The 20,882-nt window shown below is 39.6% G+C and overlaps 2 protein-coding genes across 2 annotated transcripts; both read right to left on the bottom strand.

Moving 5' to 3' along the window:
* Positions 1-605: 605 nt before the first annotated feature.
* On the bottom strand, positions 606-10,058 carry LOC148374683 (jupiter microtubule associated homolog 1-like). Its single transcript, XM_088339548.1, has 5 exons — positions 9,830-10,058; positions 7,771-7,913; positions 2,501-2,655; positions 1,455-1,479; positions 606-1,109 (listed from the first exon to the last, which is right to left on the bottom strand). The coding sequence occupies exons 1-5, from the start codon at positions 9,883-9,885 to the stop codon at positions 973-975; spliced, it is 516 nt and encodes a 171-aa protein (XP_088195674.1). The 5' UTR covers positions 9,886-10,058; the 3' UTR covers positions 606-972.
* Positions 10,059-12,921: 2,863 nt separating this feature from the next.
* sumo2b (small ubiquitin like modifier 2b) lies at positions 12,922-20,844 on the bottom strand. Its single transcript, XM_088339536.1, has 4 exons — positions 20,453-20,844; positions 18,747-18,878; positions 16,048-16,119; positions 12,922-13,613 (listed from the first exon to the last, which is right to left on the bottom strand). Exons 1-4 carry the CDS (start codon positions 20,471-20,473, stop codon positions 13,551-13,553), a joined length of 288 nt encoding a protein of 95 aa, XP_088195662.1. The 5' UTR covers positions 20,474-20,844; the 3' UTR covers positions 12,922-13,550.
* Positions 20,845-20,882: the final 38 nt, after the last annotated feature.

Genomic DNA, 20,882 nt, shown 5'->3' with positions numbered 1-20,882 from the left:
TTTCATAGATGAGCAAAAATAGTACTTTCTAAAAAGAATTTCACATTTATATAGAACACCATACTGTAGAAAAAAAATATTTAGAGGCAGGTAAGTGGGTAAATAATGTGGCTTTTCTACACACTGATACTAAGTTCATGTTTAATCCACGCAAACTGGTGGATACTATTGTCAGTTAAATTGTTCCAGAACATTTGTGGCTCACTTGTGTCCAAAAAAAAAGTTTGGTTTTGAGTTTGCATAACTCCCTCTTGGAGGGACGCGTCATCATAATAATTTATGATCCGAGCAGCAGAATCCAATGTAGTCTGTATTCTGATCAAGCAATTTCCAGAAAAGAAAACACTCCAAACTGATGGATATTTGTCATTGTGCAACTGGAAATTAAAATACCTGCTAACACAACAAATGATTTAATAAAGGAGGTTAGGTGTCAAAGCTGGATCATGCACAACACAATGAGTCGTGCACACTTTTACACTGAGAACAGCAATGCCCTTGAATCACAACTGCTTTTTTTGCAAAGTGTAAGAAATGAGTCACTGCACCCATTGGAATGGGGTCTCTGTGTGAAATAGTGTGGAAAATAAAAAAAAAATGCCCCAGCGATTTCATATCAATATTTATTGTATTTAGAAATTCACGCAACAATTATTTGTTTCCTTTTTTTTAAAGAATTTACAACACGAATGAACAAAAGATGAGCTAATTGTATTGCCTTCCCCAGCAGGCACAATGCACTACAGGGTGGGCTCCCAAGGGCGAAATGGAGGGCACGGAGATACATAAAGTGCTTTTATCGACAGTTCTTTAATAGAAAAAGAGATTAAAAGGAAATAAAGGTGTTAGGAAGGAGGCGGGCAAGACGGTGTAGAGGACACGCGTCATGAGTAACAGGCTGTGGGCGAGTTTTATCTTTCAAAAAATAAAAATAGTGTTCAAATAGAGGACAGAGAAAAAGAAGATAGCCTCTCAACCCAGGACGAGGCTGGACTTGCCACCTGGTGGGTTTCTCCGGCCTCCTGCGGAGGAGTTGGCACTTCCCGAAGGGGCGGAGGGTTCTGGTGCCTCCTGCTCCTCCTGGTCCACTTCCCTGTTGTCTGGACACTCTGTAGACAATGTGTTACAACGAGGACCTGTTTAACTTTTTTTTGTTCACGTCCTTTTGTAGTTTCACACCTGCATTGTTTCCTGACTTATCAAAAGCATTTGCAAAAATAAATAAAGGCATCATTTGTGCATTCTGGTTGCCTTTTTTATAGTGTAACAATGTTATGAGGACCTCCCCATTGGAAACTCTTAAGAGCCTTTTAATTTAAGGGGAGAACAGATAAAAGAGCAAACCAACCATCACTCACAAAAAGGAAAGTACGTACGACAAGTTCTATAAAAAAAGGTGTGAACATGGCAGTAGATGAACCTATCTGAAAACCCATAACAGTCTTAATACTCACCATTGTTTGCTTCTTCTTGGCCATCCTGTCATAAAACATGAGAAGACATGAAGGTTAGCAAACATTCCCAGCTGAACCAAAGTGACCCATTTAACTGTGATCCAGACTTGGGACAACACCCTATAATCATGTGACATAATTGACAGAGCAGCTGTATCCTGGCCTTTTAACTTAAAAAAAAAAACAAAATAAAGTTGAAATTCTCACCATGTTAAAACAACTTATCTTTTACATTCAAATTGCATTTTAGAAGGTACTCCTTATCACAAGTACTAAACTAAATTGTATTTGAATTGCTACCACAAGATTGGCTAAGTATCTTCACCAACCCATCATATATCAAGACTGTTTCTTTCTTTAAGGTTTTTAGTTTGTGATTGTAATTTGCCAACTGCAAGGAACTTTAACAGTAATGAGCACCCTGTTGCAAGTATTAAAATCTTAGAATAAGCCTTGTATGGATACTTATCCATCAATAATACTTAATAAACCAAACAGTCTTTGCTTATTCCCTCTTTCGTATTTGCAACAACGAATATTTGTTAACATTACTCGTGCCTGTCTATGCAGATTCCTATTGCAAATTACCTTGGGCACATTTTATTTCTGCTGGGCTCCCTTATGTATAAATCCTATATACATTTCTCTTTCTGCACATTTTATGTCGGTGATGTGGTACTTATTAAAATATATCGTAACTATAACTGAGGTTCTTCATCAAGTATCGAATTAAGTAGATACTACCATGATTAATTATTCAATCAAGTTAATTACAATCATAATTGTTCAAGATGACAGACAAAATGCCCAGCTCTAGTCCAAACTACTCTAATCTGAAGAACGGTTCTCCTGCAATCTGAAGTTCTATTTTGTCCCTACTGACCGCCAGAGGCGGTGCTTCAAGCACGGAATTTCACCTTCTGGCACGGCGGTCGTACGGGACTCATAGAACCGTTGTCACATTCGTGACTTTTGATTTTCCCGAGCTGTCAAATCTCATCTGTGACAACACTGATTCGAAAAGACAAGTGCAAGTGTGTTCTTACGTCTTGTCTTTGGTTCCAAACTAAAGCAGCACCAGAGTTGTGGATGGTTGTGAGCTCCGGCTGCGGATTCTTGGGAAACAGAATAGGCTGCTGGCACCGTCTCAACGGGGCCGAATGCTCTCCGCACAAGGTCCCTGCGGCGGCATCACTGGCACCTAGAAAATAAACGGGAGGCTTTAGCAAAATGTGCTTTGTCTGTTTTACAGTGGAACATTTGGGAGTTCATTGAAATTTCAAAAGTTTTTTTTTACTTTAGTGATTGAACTGGAAATGTTGGTAAAAGACCAATAAAGATATCACAGCACTACAGAAAAATAATTCATCATCAACAAAAATCCATCTATGATTCTTGGAGAAATTAGCAAATGCATCAAATACACTAGTTTAGCCTAGAGAGCCCGTTTTGTGTAACACAAAAATACACAGTGAAGTCATATCATTTGTATGAAGACGATGAGTCCTATCACGATAAATAGTGTACTATGACATTTGGATATGCTTACAGTGCTCGTTTTTTGAATACACAAAATAGTAAATAGGACCAGAATTGTTTTAAACTTCATCCAAATGTATCTTTTTGGCTATTGAACGATGAGGATTAGACTGGAAACCGCTGTGATTCAGGCTTCTTAGCAGATGTCCTACAACATGGAGCCTAATGCAATTAGTCACACACCCCCAGCCCCATGTGTTGTTAACCATGAGTGTGAAAGGTTAAACAATATACAGAAAAGTAGGTAGATAATTGCAAGGCTTATACTTACTGTGTTTATTATTTCCCTTGTCAATTAGAGAAGATTTTTCCCTAATACTGTATAAGTGAATTTGAAACACCATTACCTTTACAATGTTAATGCTACACTAACAAAAAACTGCAATGACGACCATTGATTTACTCTCAACACTCCCCCCAAGTGTGACCCTTGACATAAGTAAGATAAAAAGCAGATGGGGCAGTGGGAAAAAAATTTGAACGGCTCTTTTAAACTCAGTTGATCATTGTTAACCACACACACCACTTTTAATCAAACATGAACTATCCTGTAATACCTTAACCCCTAAACGTTCCTGTAAAATTTGCCTAAAATCCTAATCCAAAATTAGGACCCAAAGTAAATTGAATGCTGTTCTTTAACCATTTGGAGAATATGAACGGTTTTGGTCTCTTGAAAGGGAAGACTTAGGAGTTTTGTCCTAAACTGAAATAATCACTGCAATTTCTAGTAACATTAGGTAATCTGAGTTACAACACACAGAAATAGGTTTTCATTCTCGCCCGATTTTTTTGTGCTATTAAATGCCTCCAGATGAGTGTAGCATGGGCATCTTAGCTGGAAAACAATGGCTTGAAGCCTTACCTGGTACCTTGTCAAATTTAAACACAATCTGAAAAACTAAACATTGTATTTTACAATTTTTTCCACGGGTAGGTTAAGGTGTCTCCAAAAGTGCTCATTTGAAGTTGACCTGTTTTCAACACTAAAACACATGCAAATGTGTATTTTACTTTGGCCAGTTTTTAGACATTGTGAAAGAGTTGTAAACGTTTGAATTTTCTTTCTGCGTCTCTTTCACTATTGTGCACACTTGCGCGTAAAAATGAATCACCAGTGGCGTTACGCACACTTAAACTAGAGTATAATAGGGAAATCTTCATATCGATTCCTTTGGAGGTAAAGTTGTCTTTTTCAGCAATACAGGCCCGTATAGGCTTATACATGCTGTGAACCATAAAATAAAGCCTGCAATTGGCTGAAAAATATGTCAATCAGAAGTTCGAAAGCTAACTTCCTATAGAAAATAATTTTACTATTCTGTTTATTTGTAAATGGTAAATATGGGGCTAATAAAACGGCTAGAAACCAGCAACATCCATTGATGCAGAAATGCTTTTCGCAATTCTTTTTTAAAATTTGCCATCATTATTTTGTGTTTTAGAATAAATATTTTATACAGATTCACCAGAATCTCGCGAATATAAGGAGGCCATTGTTGCCCACCATCATTGAATTTCATGTCTTTTTAAAAAAATAGTTTTGGGGTATCTAGTTAAGACTGATGGTGATGTTTCTGTGATGAGTACATTTTGAAATATGTTGCATGACGTATTTCAGTGACTGGTGACATCGTACAGACACGTATTTGCCTTCGGGCCGTCGGAACATTAAGGGGTTAAGCATACTTTGGGGTCTCTACTTTTTTGAGTGTTTCCTTGTCCTCCAGTTGTCCCCTCAATGTGCTCAGATTTGACACAAAACTGAGCATTTAAGGAAAAAAACATACATACAAGAGTTATTCAAACAGTCATGACTCAGTAAATGTTATAGAATAGCTACAGGCAGTCAACCTGAAACTCAGCACAAAGTGTCTTTGTCACACAGGGAACAATGGGTGCTAAAGAATCAGAGGAGTGGTCACTCTGGTTAATTGAGTGAAGAGCTTCCGCATCAGCCACTCCACAACAACGGTCCCTTCATTAACGGCGCGGTGTTTTTGAGTATGCGCTATTCTCTGGACAGTGTAAAAAAGCAAAGTTCATAATAAAAAGAAACCAATGTATTATGAATACTATGCCTTTTACTCAAACCTATACCTCTCGTGGGTGCATTACGTTGAGTGTGTTTCATTAAAGAGCTTTCAGACAGGAAACAGTCATCATCCTTCTACAGCAATATCCACAACACGGTAGTTTTAAAATCAATTAGCTCCCTTTGAGATTCAAACCGGTGAACATTATCTTATTGCATCAAACATACCACACCTGAAAGATGTTTACCTTACTGGCAGTGGCAGAAAATCTGCATGACACATTGAGGCTAGTCCTCGTATAAGGGGACTATAGTTAAAATCTTAAAATTTTTCCTCGACGCCATTTCATTTTACTTACACTTTCTGGCCTCTTGTCCTGTCCTGTCCTGTCCTTTAGAGACACAACAGCACTCTTAACCCTTAATAAAATGACAAATGACTAATGAAATAATCCACACTGACAAACCACTGAAAATTGCAATATCATTTTACCAGGCCATTTAAATGTGCTCACTTTGAGCAGCAGACTAAAACTAGTTTGTTCACTTAAAGGTTAGCTTACTATTCACCAAGGCAGTCTCAGTTGGCAATTGTGTTCATGCTAATAATGAGTTTGGAGTCCTTTCATCACAAATGAACCCCATCTAAATATATATTGACCCTCAGAGGCCAAAACGTGAACAATATGATGAATTAGACAGAGAACAGTAAGTTGAGAAAAATACTTTAAGGGACACATTTTGTGATCTACCATTGCCTAGAAAAGAAGTATTACAGGGTTCCTACAGCTTAAGGCAAATTCAATATTTGTTCAGACTAAGTGCATTTTGAAATCAAATTTAAGACCAAGTCGACAAAAAACACAATTGAAAAGACTTAACAGAAACACAAATATTTCTTGCACATCATGCCTCCAACAAATTGCCTGACACAGCTTTTAGACATGGCGAAAAACGTTTGTGAGGCAGCCACTTCTCATTAAATGTACACTTCAGGTGGTTAAAGTCTCTGTCCGAAGTAACCATGTACATTGTGGGTATAAGACATGTGTCTGCTCTGAAAGGCCCAACTGAAATCACGGCATGTTGCCACCAAAGTAAATCGGTGACTTGTTAAAAAAAGATAATTGATATATGTTACTAAAGCTTTTTAGTTCAAAAAATATATAAATATTACTGAAGTGTTAACATTTTTAAGACTTTTGAAAATTAAATTTAGGACATCTTAATGCCAATTAAGGCCTTGTTTTTAGAATATTGATTTCAATGCCTTTTAAGACTTTTCAAGACTCCTTGAGAACCCTGTATTAGGGCATCTTGTCATCATCACCAACTTTTTAATAATAAATTATGGCCACTGGATAATACAGTATCTTCTTGCCAGCCTTGTAAAATCTGTGTCCTGAAGACATTCGCCACAGCTGAGCAGCTGCTCCCAACAGCTGGTCTAAAGTTAGTAACACACAAGTTAGTCACAGCGATCATACGTACAAGTTATCACACGCCTCACCAACAACATGCTGCCTAGAGAGGGTGGTGAAGTGCCCATGTGGTAAAGTGCACAATGCTGAGCATTTGTTTTGCAAACACACTGTATCGTACACATTGTCCAGTGCTTGTCACATTACAAATGCTTCTCCTTTGTGACGAGGAACATATTCAAGTTTTTTTTTTAACAAAACAACCTTTAAACCAACTACTTTAGTGCCTTATCAAGCTTTTTGAAACAAAGAAGGGCTTTGCAAGCATCTCGCCCAGTGCAAGTGTTAACAGATGCGGAAAAAGCCTCAAGAAAAAAAAAACTAAAAACAAACATCTCCTATTTGTTTTTGTCAAAAGGAAGAAGTACAGAAAGGCTGACCTGAACTTCAACCTGGTGAAACATTGCGAGTGGGGGAAAAGGATCATTATATTAGCGTGAAAACGTTGGATACAGAGAGAATACAGGCACTTTCGGAAAACCCAGCAAGCTCAAATTTGTTAAATTTACTTTTCCACCTATTGATTCTTTTGGTCTGTCTTCATATTATTTTTATGTCAACAAACTAAATAGACTTAAAACTGCTTAAGTGGCAATTTGTTATGTCTCCAAACCTTTTCTCTCACTCTGAGAGTACGTTGCCTCAAGATTTAGGAAATTTGGATGATATTTAGATGACAATTTAAAATTGATTTGGATAGATTGTTGGATAAAGTATTGGGACAAACCGCCAAACACTGCCAGAATAAATTATATCAAAGTAGTAAATAGACAGAGAGTGCAAAACATGTGATGTTGTGTTCCAGTGATTTCTTGTGATGTGGAACATTAAGTCCTTTAGCAAACTGAAAAAGCACAGCATTCCGCTTACGAATCGAGCAATGTAACTTTTTGGGACAAACCTTTACCTGGGTTTTAGTAGCCAATAGGAAGGTACTAAATCGGGAGAGATTACGCTGCCTTTACCCTAAAGGTCTTGCTCATGTCTCTTCTCTACAAGGCCCATATTTAAACCGAGTCACTTATTTCCATTGAGGGTTGATTTAATCCCCCAAATAACAAAGGCCCTGGGTCAAATTACACTTATCCCAGCACTGCCACGTTGTACATTAGACCAATGGAATGTTCTGACTACTTCAACGGAAAGAAATCTCAAGTGATACTCTTCGTTTCTAACTTTTCCAATTCGGACTGAAATGATTGGTAGGAAAGCACATTCGAAAGCAGAAAAATGTGAAACAATGACATAAAAAAAAACTGACTTGGTGGATTGTTCCTCCGATGAGCATGGGGGTCCTCTGGCTCTGCAAAGATGCTGGAGGCCATTTTGTTTTTGCGCTGTGGGGTGGTGTTCTCGTCTGTGCCAAAGGTAAAACTGGAGGCGCCGCCTGGCGGTCGTAGTACCCTATGGAAGTGACAGTTGTTAAAATTTTATTACCTCACTGGTGTGATGTCCCTACATCGGTCCTTTGCAATCAATTGTGTGTTTTTGTGTGGATTTGCTAGTCAAGGCAAAACGCACCTGAAAAGAACCTGCAAGTCGAAGTGCATGGATTGTTTAGGGACCAAATGCACTGCCTGACATTATGCATTCTGCCACATGTCATTAGCACCTTTAAGAGTAGATTGGTAATAGCATCTGATAAATGTAAGACTTCTTGTGAAGAAAAAATATTTGATTAATACAAAAGGGCAATTCTACAAACTACTAGGTCTAATGACTCGACTTTAAAATAAAATAGCAGTAAATGTGTTACAGAATGCCTACCTGCAGCTGACTTCACTATTGAATGGCCATATTGAATCTACTGTTTTTGACTTGGGGTAATATTACTCAGCCTAGTTCAAAAGTCTACAATATGTGTGTCACTAGATAAATAGGCGTGGTAAGCAAAGTATCTCTACTCCACAGGTTACACAAAAGGAACAGAATAAAAAGGAAGAAAGCTTTTTTTTCTTCTTGTGGCAGTGGACAAAAAGGCCAACTGGACCCCTCCTTTTTTCTTTTTGCTCACTCCTCAGAAGTTAATGACCCCACCAGCTGACACACTAAGCAGCTGTCCAGGGCTTTGCTGGCAAATATAAAAAGATGGCAAATGTGCACTGTCTATCGACCAGTGCCCTGAACCCGCCTCTGTCCTGCTTTGCTTGTGTGGGAAAAACAAAAGCTCACCTTCCCGGTCAGGGATGAGCTCACGCTTTCCACACAGACACACAGAGTGAGAGCAAGAACGAGGCTAAAGCGGCATGGCAGCGGACCCCACCCTAGAATCACATGCCAAATGACATCGATGTGAAACGGCTTTATGGGGTGACTGGGGTGGAGGGGCAGCCTGAAGAAGGATGCAGTGATTACGGGCCAAAGACAGCAAGTCAGATCGGGCAACTGCTTTATTTGGGTGATCTGGTGACAACTGTACCTCATTCCGGTTTCCAGATTGCTTCTGAAAGCTCTTCAGACTAACCAGGAGCAAAGACAAATAGTAAAGCAGACTTAAAAAGAGCAAGAGCAAAAGATCTGAAGAAGAGATTTGGGAGGCTTAGCTAACCCAACCCCCCTGACCAAGCTCACCCACCCTTCTCCACATTCCAGACCAAAATGCTTGATGACTGACACAGATTTGCTGGGCAAAAAAAGATCAAGTCTCATCCCCTCCAAATCTGATGTATATTCCCTTATTCGTAGCGCCCTCCCATCCATGCACTGAGACACTAGTTTCTTGGCATTGCTTTGTCAGCCAAATGGGAGGCTTGGGGGCGAGATTCACGACTTCCAGCTATGATATGACTGCATACCTTTTGGATGAGTAACCCCGCAGTGGAATTTAATTAAAGTAAAAACGACGCATAGACACACACATGCTTTCATTTGAATATGTCCCATGCAACAGTGAATTATTCCAATGTTAAATAACATTTACAGGTTGAAATCACTGTCAAGTCTTCGTAAAACTAAAATAATGGACGGAAAACGGCGACTGCGGCAGTATCACATAGTAACTATTGAGTAATTAGGCCTTGTTGCGAAAATGAAAAAAAAAAAATTCAAGGTAGAGACTCACAGATGAGACAGCTAATTATTGAACAAAGCCCAGACAGAACGACCCCATGCAGGGCAGCTAAATCCAAACAGCGCATCAGATTAACTCAATTAGCAAGATTGTGAGACAGTTTCGTTCAAGCCGCAGGAATTCGCCGGCAGTCGACTGCGGCTAACGGGTTAGCTTCAAGGAAAGGAGAAGGCATTTTTGTTAACCGCATCCACTCCTTTTGTTCACCGCCGCCAAATTCGACTCAAAATAAAAGAAAATCCCCGTTTACCTGGAACTGCTTTTGGCACCGGGTTCCACTCCCTGGAAGGTGGTGGTGGTCGTCATCTTCGAGGGGTATTTTCGGGGAGTCGAAGCGACGAATACGAAAGAGTCAAGAGCCAAGGGGGTAAAAAGGCGGTGGTCCCCTCCCGAAGTTGTGGTAGAGCTCAAGTCGTCCGTCTACGGAGAAGAGCAGCTCGGTAACTGCAAAGCATGAACCCCTCCCACTGTCATTCGTCTGCCCACGATTGGACAAAACCTCCGATAACTCTTCTTCATCCTCTCTCTTCATTGGATGGAAAATACGGAAGTCAACTCTGTTGACGGCGGTTTCCAATATGTTTGCTGTTAGATAGTAAGATTATGATGTTCAACTACATATATCTAAACATTTACGTTTAAGGGATTGATTTACTCCTCAACCAAACTGCTTTGTGGATGTGTCATTTTCCTCTAAGTTCAAACTGTGGCCTTTGCATGCTCTCCGGGGCTGCCTACCACTTTTGTAAAACATTAAGTTAACGGGTGAAGGATTTTATACATTTGACTATAAAGGAGGGCAGCACGGCGGTTAGCGCATGTGTGGCACAGTTCTGAGGTCAAGGGTTCAAATCCAGCTCCTAACTTTCCTGTGCGGAGTTTGCATGTTCTCCCCGTGCTTGCGTGGGTTTACTCCCACATTCCGAAAACATGCATGGCAGGTTAATTGGCCGGTCCAAATTGTCCATAGGTGTGAATGAGCGAGTGAATTGTTCGTCCCTGTGTGCCCTGCGACTGGCTGGCAACCAGTTCAGGGTGTCCCCTGCCCACTGCCAGAAAATGGCTGGCATGGGCTCCAGCAACCCCGCGACCCTACTGAGGATAAGTGGTACAGATAATGGATGGATGGACTATAAAGAATTTTATACGATTGAATACAAGTTACATTTATTGAGTGCAATGAAGATATTCACAGAGTGGGCTATAGTACAATGACTGGTCACGCCGTTCCAAATGCAGAATATTTTGACTAGGGAATTTTGATAACAGGACTCTGACGGAGGACGGCATGCGATGTTTTGAGAGCAAGGCCCTGATGACGCAGGAACGCTTGGTGTTGTTTTGAGTTTTCCAGACATCGCGACGCCTAGGGGGGGGCTTCCTCGGCACGCTCATGGGAGGAGTCGAGACGCCATCTTGCGGGGAGACGTGGGCCGAGAGAAAGCTAGAGGACTTCAGAGAAGGCTACACAGGGACTCGAGCTACACTAATTCGGCCATATTCGATGGAGTTCACTTAGTTAAATTGCCAATGAAATTAAATCTGCCCCCGTGTAAAAATGTCGGCTTTTCTTGTTCATCTTTTCCATCAAGAAACAAGCGCACATTGTTGGGTGAATGTGGGTTGTGTTTGGCTAATGGAGTCAGATAACTAATTTGAACAATTTGGTAAACGATACATTTTAATATTTAACTCCCAACACGGGACACAGTAATATTTGACCATTAGATGTCTCTGTATTGTGTAGGGCAACCGAGAACGAGTGCTACAAAACACAAGAAACAATACTAATTACAGAGACTCATCGTGGGCATCAGTAGCTCAGTAGGTTTGGCGCTCCTCTTGGGACCAAAGAAGTCACAGGTTCGATGCTCGACTTCTCCGAATTAAATGTCAGTGTCCTTGAGCAAGACTAAATCCCTAATGCCTCCGATGTAGCTTAGATGGTAGTGTGCCCGCTTTGAGACTGGGAGGTCGCTGGTTCGCGCCTCGGCCGAGACATACCTAATTGGTATAATGGCGGCGCCCTCTGTTGGCTGCGGCTGCATCGACTCGCTACAACGGGTCAGGTGTATCGACATTTCGTTCTGTGTACATTGTTACAAAGAATGACAATACAAAGGAAATTATTATTATTATTATTATGTGTAGGGAGTCAAGTTGCTGACTGTGCTATCGGTGTGTGTAAATGTGTGAAGTGTATTGTGAAGCGCTTTCGAGTTCCTCAGTTGCTGGAAAAGCGCTATATAAAATGCAGTCCATTTACCAAAGTGAACAGAAAGCACCATATTAATTTTCATATTTTGGGCCAGGCTTTGTAGTTACCCGTAGCAGAAAGATGACAATTATGTCAGCTCCCTTCAGGTAAGGTTCATGTTAAGTCAAATGCAAATTTCTCAACCAACAGGTATTTAAAAACGCATGTTCATGATAAGCATGCTCGAAGATAGCTAGGATAGGCTCCAGCACCCCACGACCCTAGCGAGGGTAATTGGCACAGAAACTGGATGGAATAACTATAAGAAAAATACATAATCGAATATTTAAAAATATATATGATCAAAATAGTTGTTACTTTTTAACCAATAACAGGCACTAAATAATACACACAGCCTCTTTAAGGGCTATTTTCAATGCTTGCCAATGCCAGTATAAGTTTCCTTCTAATTTCTCAACCTGAGTATAAAAAAAAAAAAAAGCAAGTTTACATCCATCATTTGCAGGGCTTATCCTCAGTAGGGTCACGGGGATGCTGGAGCCCTTTCCCAGCTGTCTTCAGGCAGTGGGCAGGGGACACCCTAAACTAGTTGCCAGCCAGCCGCAGGGCACACAAAGACAGAAAACTTGCTCACCCTTTCACACCTAAGGACAATTTTGGGAGCGGCCAATTAACCTGACACGCATGTTTTTTTGAATGTAGGAGGAAACTGGAGTGCCTGGAGGAAACACACACAAGCACGGGGAGATCATGCAAACCCCACACAGGAACGCCGGTAGCTGGATTTGATCCCATGACCTCAGAACTGCGTTGCGGACGTGCTAACCACTCAGCCGCAAGTTTACAAACAGATTTTTTTTCTTAATACTGTATTTGAATAAATTATTTTATTTTTTAATGAAAATCGTTTATTTCCTCACTTGGAGGTTCTAAATAATACACACTGTCCTTTTGTGGATGTCTGAGATTGACTCCAGCATTCATGGATGTGACCCATGTGAGGAGAAACATTTTAGAGAAAAAATGGACTGATGGCTCCTTAAAACACTTAGATTAAAATAAAACTAATAAATGAGTTCTAGTTTCGCAAACAATAAAACATTGAGCCTCAAAAATAAAGACTATTGGAAAAACAACAATATCTTTATTTCAACAGGAATCAATATAACAGATTATTTGCGTTATGAGAAAAAGCTCCTCCTCCCCTATTTCGGTCTGGTAAACGGATCATCAAATACTTACATTACCTGCCAAATGAAGGTTAAGTAAAATGTACTTTGATGTGGTCACCAACTGAGACGGTAGGCCCATTATAACCTTTTAATGAAAGACCTGCCATACCTTTACTTGCTCCGAGTGGACACCACGCGTAGTAACCTGATCACACTAATTAATTTTACGGGTGGTTGGCCCCTTGCCAAGACATTCCACAAGTAGTGTGAACATCAGGGAGAGTTTCAAAATAGTTCACCAGTGGAACTAATTTACCATTACTAGCAAAACTCATGACTTAGCCAGACAAGTGGAAAAGTTACGATTATTCCAATTCATTCTTAACAATCCTATTTAGCATCCTTAATGCGGAACACCAATCTGGATCAGTTTATGTACAAAATATAGAAGTAACATGGCCAAGAATTAAAATACTGTACAGCAGAGTTTTTAAACCTCAACGGGACAAGGTGTGATTAATGTATATAACAGGCTGTGGTTCTGTTAAATGAGGAAAGATAACAGATGGGTTCACGGTTGATTAAATGATTCCTCCAGTCTGTTGTTGGAACACATCAATTGTGTCTTCATCTTCCATCTCCAACTATAATGAAAAAGAATGACAAATTGTTAAACCTTATCAAAACTTCACTTTTTTATTATTAGCTCTGTATTTCTGCAGAGGAAAGACATTGATTTGGGGAGTTCATTAAATACAGGCGGAACAGACATGGCATTCAATATAAATGTGGAATACCGGTACATATGAAATAAATCAAACATAAGACTCATGCTTAATTACACAGATCACAAAAAAAGAGGCAGAGAGGTCGCCTTAAGTGGTTAATTCAAAACAAGAACAATGATTTCCTATGAACAACCCAGTATTTGTTTGAATGTTAAATATGATTTGCAAATGATGCATTAACTGGTAGTTTATTTTAAAACAATTCCCTAACTGAATGTTTTTTTTTTAGCTCATTTTATATTTTTATCTTGCCGTTATTTGAAAACAATTGAACAAACAAATATTACTACATCTTTGTGGAACTTTATCTGCTTCTAGCAATTTATATCCAATTGGCCAGGTGCTGCCTTGTTGTTGATGGAGCAAGAACTACACAGAAAATCTATTTCTCAAAGCCAGACTTTGCCATAAATCTTAAACCGCCAGAGCTTTTCCTTAAACTTCTTTCAAAAAACATGGTTCCATTGGTGCAACAATTAATCATTACAGTTTTGACCTGTGAGTCTGACTTTTCATTAACTTATCCTAAATAAGTAATTATTACAACTGAACATCAGTAAATTGATGTTAGCTGAGGAGTTATAGTATTTCTCTAACATTCACCAAGGAGTAAACAAATGCAGTTGGATAAAAGGTCAGTTATGTCTTGACCTGATCCGCATTATAATTACAGTGCTGCTTCCTGTCCCTTGCTCTACCTGTCAACAGAACTGCTCTTTTCTTATCTGATATTCAGCACATTTGCAAATCATGGGCTTTTTGAAAGACTTGCTACATTTTTATCATAAGGAAAAAATAAAATATGTCTTTCATGAAATAGTTAAGCATCCTGTGAAAGAAGATAACAAACAATACATGAAACTCTAAAGCTTAACACAGTAACTGCAAATATATCAACAGTAATCATGCTGACACAATTCCATAAGCGTGATGGTGAACTGACCAGATAGTCTTTGAATGTATTGTCTAAAAACACACCTGTTCAGGACTGCCTACAACACATAGCTTCTCCATTTCCTATGTTTTTATGATTTTATGTCTTGTTTTTATTTATTATTTCGCTTACAACTTTTTAAATTGTATTTTTTCATTGTCTGTACAGTGTCCTTGGGTGGCCTGAAAGGCGCTTTTAAATAAAATGCATTATTATTATTATTGTTGGTTTTGAAGTATTTTTTTGTTGTCTCATTAGGAAAAAACATGGCTATTGACATCTGCTGTTTTTTTAAAACTTGTTTTTCTTTACATTTATGTGATTATTTGACCCTATTATACTTATAGTTTCGGGTATTTGTCAATCCCCACATTGAAGCATCACATTTTTGCAAGAACACAAAGCTAAATTGTGTTTGGGGCACCTGGGATGAAAACCAGGGAAAGCAAACAAAAATGTTTATTTTTGGATACTAAGCACCAGCTCGGTAGCCTAGATGGTAGGGCGCCCGCTCCGAGACTGGGAGGTCGCTGGTTCAAGCCTTGGCCGAGTCATACCTAAGACTTACAACATTAGTACTCATTGACTCCCTGCTTGGCGCTCGGCATTTAGGGTTGGAATTGGCTAATGACTCCCAACACTGCAGTTGGGTCTAAAATGGCTGCTCCCTGTTTGGCTGCGGCTGCATCGGCTCGCTACAGTTCATCTGTACGGGTCAGGTGTGTCGACATTTCGTTCTGTGTGCATGGTTACAAAGAATGACAATAAAAATAAATTTCTTACTTCTTAAAACTGGTCACTCTCACGTTAGTTTTTAAGTCAAGTAGTTAAATAATGGCATCAAAGGAGTAAATAAATATCTTATTCGATTTTGAAGCCTACTTTCCATAAACTATGATTGTGACACATTGATTTTTGGGTGGAGGTGTGTCAAGTAGAAGCAAATATTTCAGGGCCATAGACCTTTTATTATAACTCACGAGGGTCACAAAAGAAGACTATTATGAACCACTTTTAGACATATAAAATAAAAAATTTTGGTATATTTTATGAGTTGGCTGAGACTTAAAACAACCTGCCATGTCTGATAAGAACTGAATAAAACCTGAGTGGATGCATATAATGATGTCAAAGGAGCACACATGCTTTAGCTTTATACCTGATAACGTGTGCTTTGGATTGAATTTAAAACGGTTAAAAAAGGTGATTACACAATTAGTATAAAAATGTTTATTTTTGGATAGTAATTGCATATTATATACACATTAAAGAATGCTTCGTTCTACACTCCTAAAAATAATTTGGGCAATGTTTTTCTTTTCTATCTGTTTGACAATGCAGCTGTATAAAACTTACTTGTGATGGTGTGTCGTTCTCATTTATTGGCTGTCCATCAAATCTGAACCTGATTTGCCTCATAGCCAGTCCCTGGTGGAAAAACAAAACATTATTTGTGCGCAATGTTGATTTAGATAGTAGGGGGGCTTTGCGTCATAAAAATACCGATACATGAGTAATTTGAGCAATGACAAATGATTTGGTGCAAAGTCACAACTTCACAAGCAACATTACATTTCAGTTTTGAGAGTACATACATACAAACACTAAACAATAAAATCATGTTTGGACAAAAACTCCTTACAGTACCATAATATTTATATTAAGTACTGAGTAATCTAACAGTAAATTCAGTGCTAAATGAGATAAAATGCATGGTAAAAAAATGTTTAGTTCTTCCTATAATAAGATGCCTGTGAGTTCTCTTGAAGTTGACACACACACACATTATATATATATACTGGACTGTCTCAGAAAATTAGAATATTGTGATAAAGTTCTTTATTTTCTGTAATGCAATTAAAAAAACAAAAATGTCATACATTCTGGATTCATTACACATCAGCTGAACTATTTCAAGCCTTTTATTATTTGAATATTGCTGATTTTGGCTTACAGCTGAAAAAAACTCAAAAATCCTATCTCAAAATATTAGAATACTTCCTCAGACCAAGTAAAAAAAATAATTTTATAACAGCAAAACTAAATCAAACATTTGAAAATGTCCATTGATGCACTCAGTACTTGGTTGGGAATCCTTTTGCACGGATTACTGCATCAATCCGGCGTGGCATGGAGGCAATCAGCCTGTGGCATTGCTGAGGTGTTATTGATGCCCAGGATGCTTCGATAGCGGCCTTCAGCTCATTTGCATTTGTAGGTCTGGTGTCTTTCATCTTCTTCTTAACTATACCCCACAAATTCTCGATGGGGTTCAGGTCAGGGGAATTAGCAGGCCAATCAAGGACAGTGATGCCATGGTCAGTGCACCAGTTACTGGTGGTTTTGGCACTGTGGGCAGGTGCCAGATCATGCTGGAAAATGAAATACTCATCTCCATAGAGCTTTTCAGCAGATGGAAGCATGTAGTGCTCTAAAATCTCTTGGTACACAGTTGCATTTACTCTGGACTTGATGAAACACAGTGGACCAACACCAGCAGCTGACATGGCTCCCCAAACCATTGCTGACTGTGGGAAATTCACACTGGATTTCAAGCAACTTGGATTTTGCTCTTCTCCAGCCTTTCTCCAGACTCTGGCGCCTTGACTTCCAAATGAAATGCAAAACTTGCTTTCGTCTGAAAAGAGGACTTTGGACCACTCTGCAACTGTCCAGTGCTTCTTCTCCATAGCCCAAGTCAGAAGCTTCTTCCGTTGTCTTGAGTTCAGAAGTGGCTTGACCATGGGAATACGGCTATTGTAGCCCATTTCCCGGACACGTCTGTGAACTGTGGCTTTTGATACCTGGACTCCAGCTTCAGCCCACTGTCTTTGAAGCTCCCTCAAATTCTGGAAGCGGCTCTTCTTCACAATTTTGTTAAGGCTGCGGTCATCTCTCTTGGTTGTGCAGCGTTTCCGGCCACATTTTTACCTTCCAACAGACTTTTTGTGGATATGCTTTGAAACTGCACTCTGTGAACAGCCTGCTCTTTGAGAAATGTCTTTTTGTGTCTTACCCTCCTGATGGAGGGTATCAATTATGGTCCTCTGGACAGCAGTCAGATCAGCAGTGATTTAGTTTACTGAACCAAGCTGAGTGTTTTTAAGGCTCAGGAAACCCTTGCAAGGTGTTTCGAGTTAATTAGATGATTCAGGTGATTAGTTGAATAGCCTACTTGTATACTTTTTCATGATATTCTAATATTTTGAGATAGGATTTTTGAGTTTTCTTAAGCTGTAAGCCAAATTCAGCAATATTAAAATAATAAAAGGCTTGAAATAGTTCAGTTGATGTGTAATGAATCCAGAATGTATGACATTTTTGTTTTTTTAATTGCATTACAGAAAATAAATAACTTTATCACAATATTCTAATTTTCTGAGACAGTCCAGTATATATATATATATATATATATACACATACACACATATGAATAAAGGGCGGCACGGCAGCTGTGTGGTAAGCGTGTCCGTGGCACAGTTCTGAGGTCATGTGTTCAAATCCAGCTGCCAGCCTTCCCGTACTGTCTTTGCATGTTCTCCCAGTGCTTGCCTGGGTTTTCTCCAGGCACCCTGGTTTCCTCCCACATTCCAAAAACATGCATGTCAGCTTAATTGGTTGGTCCAAATTGTCCCTGGGTGTGAATGAGCGAGTGAGTTGTCCCTCTCTGTGTGCCCTGCGACTGGCTGGCAACCAGTTCAGGGTGTCCCCTGCCCACTGCCCGAAAATAGCTGGAATGGGCTCCAGCACCCCTGCGACCCTACTGTGGATAAGCGGTGCAGATAATATATATATATATATATATATATATATATATATATTTATTAAAAAACGTCCAATGTATGCAAGGTTTATCCTTCAGTCACAACCATTAAGTCATTTTATGTATTTTTCCTCAACAGGCAAGCAATCGAAAACACCATGTTGGTGTCTACATTACCTATCCCCTAATACTAAAAGTTATGTACCTGATCATGCAACTACTCCTGACTAAAAGAATTGCTGATAATGCTTGTAAATTACGGTCTGATATTCAGGCCACATCATGTACTCACCTGTCTATCACAGTAGGCCTTCATAAGTTTGCTGAGCGCAGTGTGCCTTTTGATTTTGAACTGCACAACTGATCCATCCTGGCCTGCTACCTTAAGGTTGATATGTTCACTACCTTCAGTCTTCACTCCTTCCTATGAGACATGAAAGAATAAAAAAGAATTAAGACAATTACAGGTGCTGGTATGGTAGGTGGGTGCCATCAAGGTTTACAGCATCCCACACAACATTGGTATTGGTCCCAGAACTTCATATCCCACTGTTTGGTACCTTTCATTTAAATGTTTTTTTTTGGTGTACGTATATACCATGGAACAGTCCACAGATGTAAATTGTATTTATTTGTCATCTTAACTGTCATTAACCAATTGAAAGTATGATAATACAATAATACTACACACATATATTTAAGAGTAGCCCAATAAGTAATGATTTTAAGAAATAATTTGCCCGAAATCAGCAAATGTAATATTTGGTGGCTGAAATTCAAATCAGAATCAGCAGTGTCGGTCAGTGTACCTTCAGATAAAACCATGGAACGGGTTACTTAAACAAATCAGATATCAAATTTGTACTCAGAGGCCCAAAGCGCCTAATTATGTTTTCATGTGATAATTATTTCCATAACGGGCCTAAAGGTGAAACGTGTCGCTTGAGGTGTCCTTAAAAATGTAAAAGTTAAATATTTTCTCTGTTAAATATGTGTTTACAATGCCCAATTAAGTTCAAAGAGACCTGGTGCTTTATATTCCACTGTACCTATCTGCTTTTATTTTACTTTTAGCAGAGCATTTTGGGGTAGAACACATTAGGTAGTAGGAAAGGGGGCAGGGAAGAATGCTGAAGAGTGACAACACGCTCCCTCCGGGGTTTTTTGTAAACTTCTATTTTCTATGTAGCACGAAAATGGTGAAAGTAAGAGTACGCCTGCTTCAAGTAAAGTCCAAATGTCAACCCAAACCCCAAGAAAGACGGAAAAAGAAGAGTTTAGTCAAGCACGTTTAATAAATGCACGTATTTGTACACGCATAATGAATGAGCTGAGGCTGCAATGACACAAGAAAAGGCAGCAAGAGTAAAAAAAGTTCAAAATTCCGTACAGCTCCGTTAATATTAGTGATTCCCGGAAAAGTTCAAATACAGATGGCCAACTGGTAGCCCGGCATTCTGAGACATGACTTATTCGCGCCTTAATTACACTAACGGCATTTTTTTGCTCGTTTTGAAACTGACTCGTTTTTCACCAAACATGTTGGTATATCATTGCTCTCAAGAGTAAAGAAAAAAATGCACATTAAAACAATATTTGTACTGTTACTAAGCTACACTAGTTGTTGTTCTGCTGAACAGAAGACAAATATCACATATTTATTCTCAGTTCCTTTCCAATAATCTAGATTTGATCGTGATAGCTATTTCTCCACACTCGCAGCAATCCAACAAGTGAAACGTTGATAAACGGCAACATGAACTCCCGCTTGTTGGCTGCGCCGTCTGCCATGCACAAAATGCCGGCCGCGCGCCGCTCAATGCGCGTGCACAATCCTTCCGGTCTATCTAAATCGGTCCAACGACTTCAATTGTATATTCCAAAATTAGACGGAATTAGACACAGCACGTGGGTGTTTGCATTTCATCCTAGTCCTAAAACCTCCCGCACTCTGGATTGAGGTGAGATTTAATATCGGCATTGTATAACGGTACTCACCTTAGGTTTCTCATCAGCCATGGTCACTCTTTTGGCGGTTTCTCTTTCCTGCCACACAAAGAACACGGGTGCGCGCACGTGCTCGTTCCCGCTAAAAGTTTCCAAACCGTACGTGCGCGGCCCCGAGTCGGTGCGCGCGCGATCCACTGGTCTCTAATTGGTCGCCTGCAGTCACAAGGGTGGACGTCAGCCCAGGCGCGGGCAGGAGGAAGCTAGATGCGCGTTACAGAGACTCCAAGGCCTGCGTGACCGCGCATGCCGTTGTTTTTCCTTTGTTGCCTTTGAGATCTCGGTAAATGTAATAAATCAAAGCAAATATCAAAACAAAACCAGCTACCATTCAATAAGTGTCACAATTGACGCTCTATGTTGTCAACCTTTAGTCATAACTGCTGTCACACTTTGAACATTTTTCGTGTGCCAAATCAAT

Source organism: Urocampus carinirostris, chromosome 1, assembly GCF_059441175.1.
Source record: "Urocampus carinirostris isolate Australia breed hairy pipefish chromosome 1, RoL_Ucar_1.0, whole genome shotgun sequence".
Lineage (NCBI taxonomy): Eukaryota > Metazoa > Chordata > Actinopteri > Syngnathiformes > Syngnathidae > Urocampus > Urocampus carinirostris.
The sequence above is the reverse complement of the archived record's forward strand: the minus strand, read 5'-3'. Positions and strand labels throughout refer to the sequence as shown.

Bases quoted from the DNA above. Each gene is read 5' to 3' on its own strand.
- LOC148374683 (XM_088339548.1), bottom strand. From the start codon at position 9,885: ATGACGACCACCACCACCTTCCAGGGAGTGGAACCCGGTGCCAAAAGC. The intron at 1,480-2,500 runs GTAAGAACACAC...GTTTTATGACAG, and splicing joins TTTGGAACCAAAGACAAGAC to GATGGCCAAGAAGAAGCAAA. The intron at 1,110-1,454 runs GTGAGTATTAAG...CATTGTCTACAG, and splicing joins CCAAGAAGAAGCAAACAATG to AGTGTCCAGACAACAGGGAA.
- sumo2b (XM_088339536.1), bottom strand. From the start codon at position 20,473: ATGGCTGATGAGAAACCTAAG. The intron at 18,879-20,452 runs GTGAGTACCGTT...CATGTCTCATAG, and splicing joins TGGCTGATGAGAAACCTAAG to GAAGGAGTGAAGACTGAAGG. The intron at 13,614-16,047 runs GTAAGTTTTATA...TTTTCATTATAG, and splicing joins AGAACGACACACCATCACAA to TTGGAGATGGAAGATGAAGA.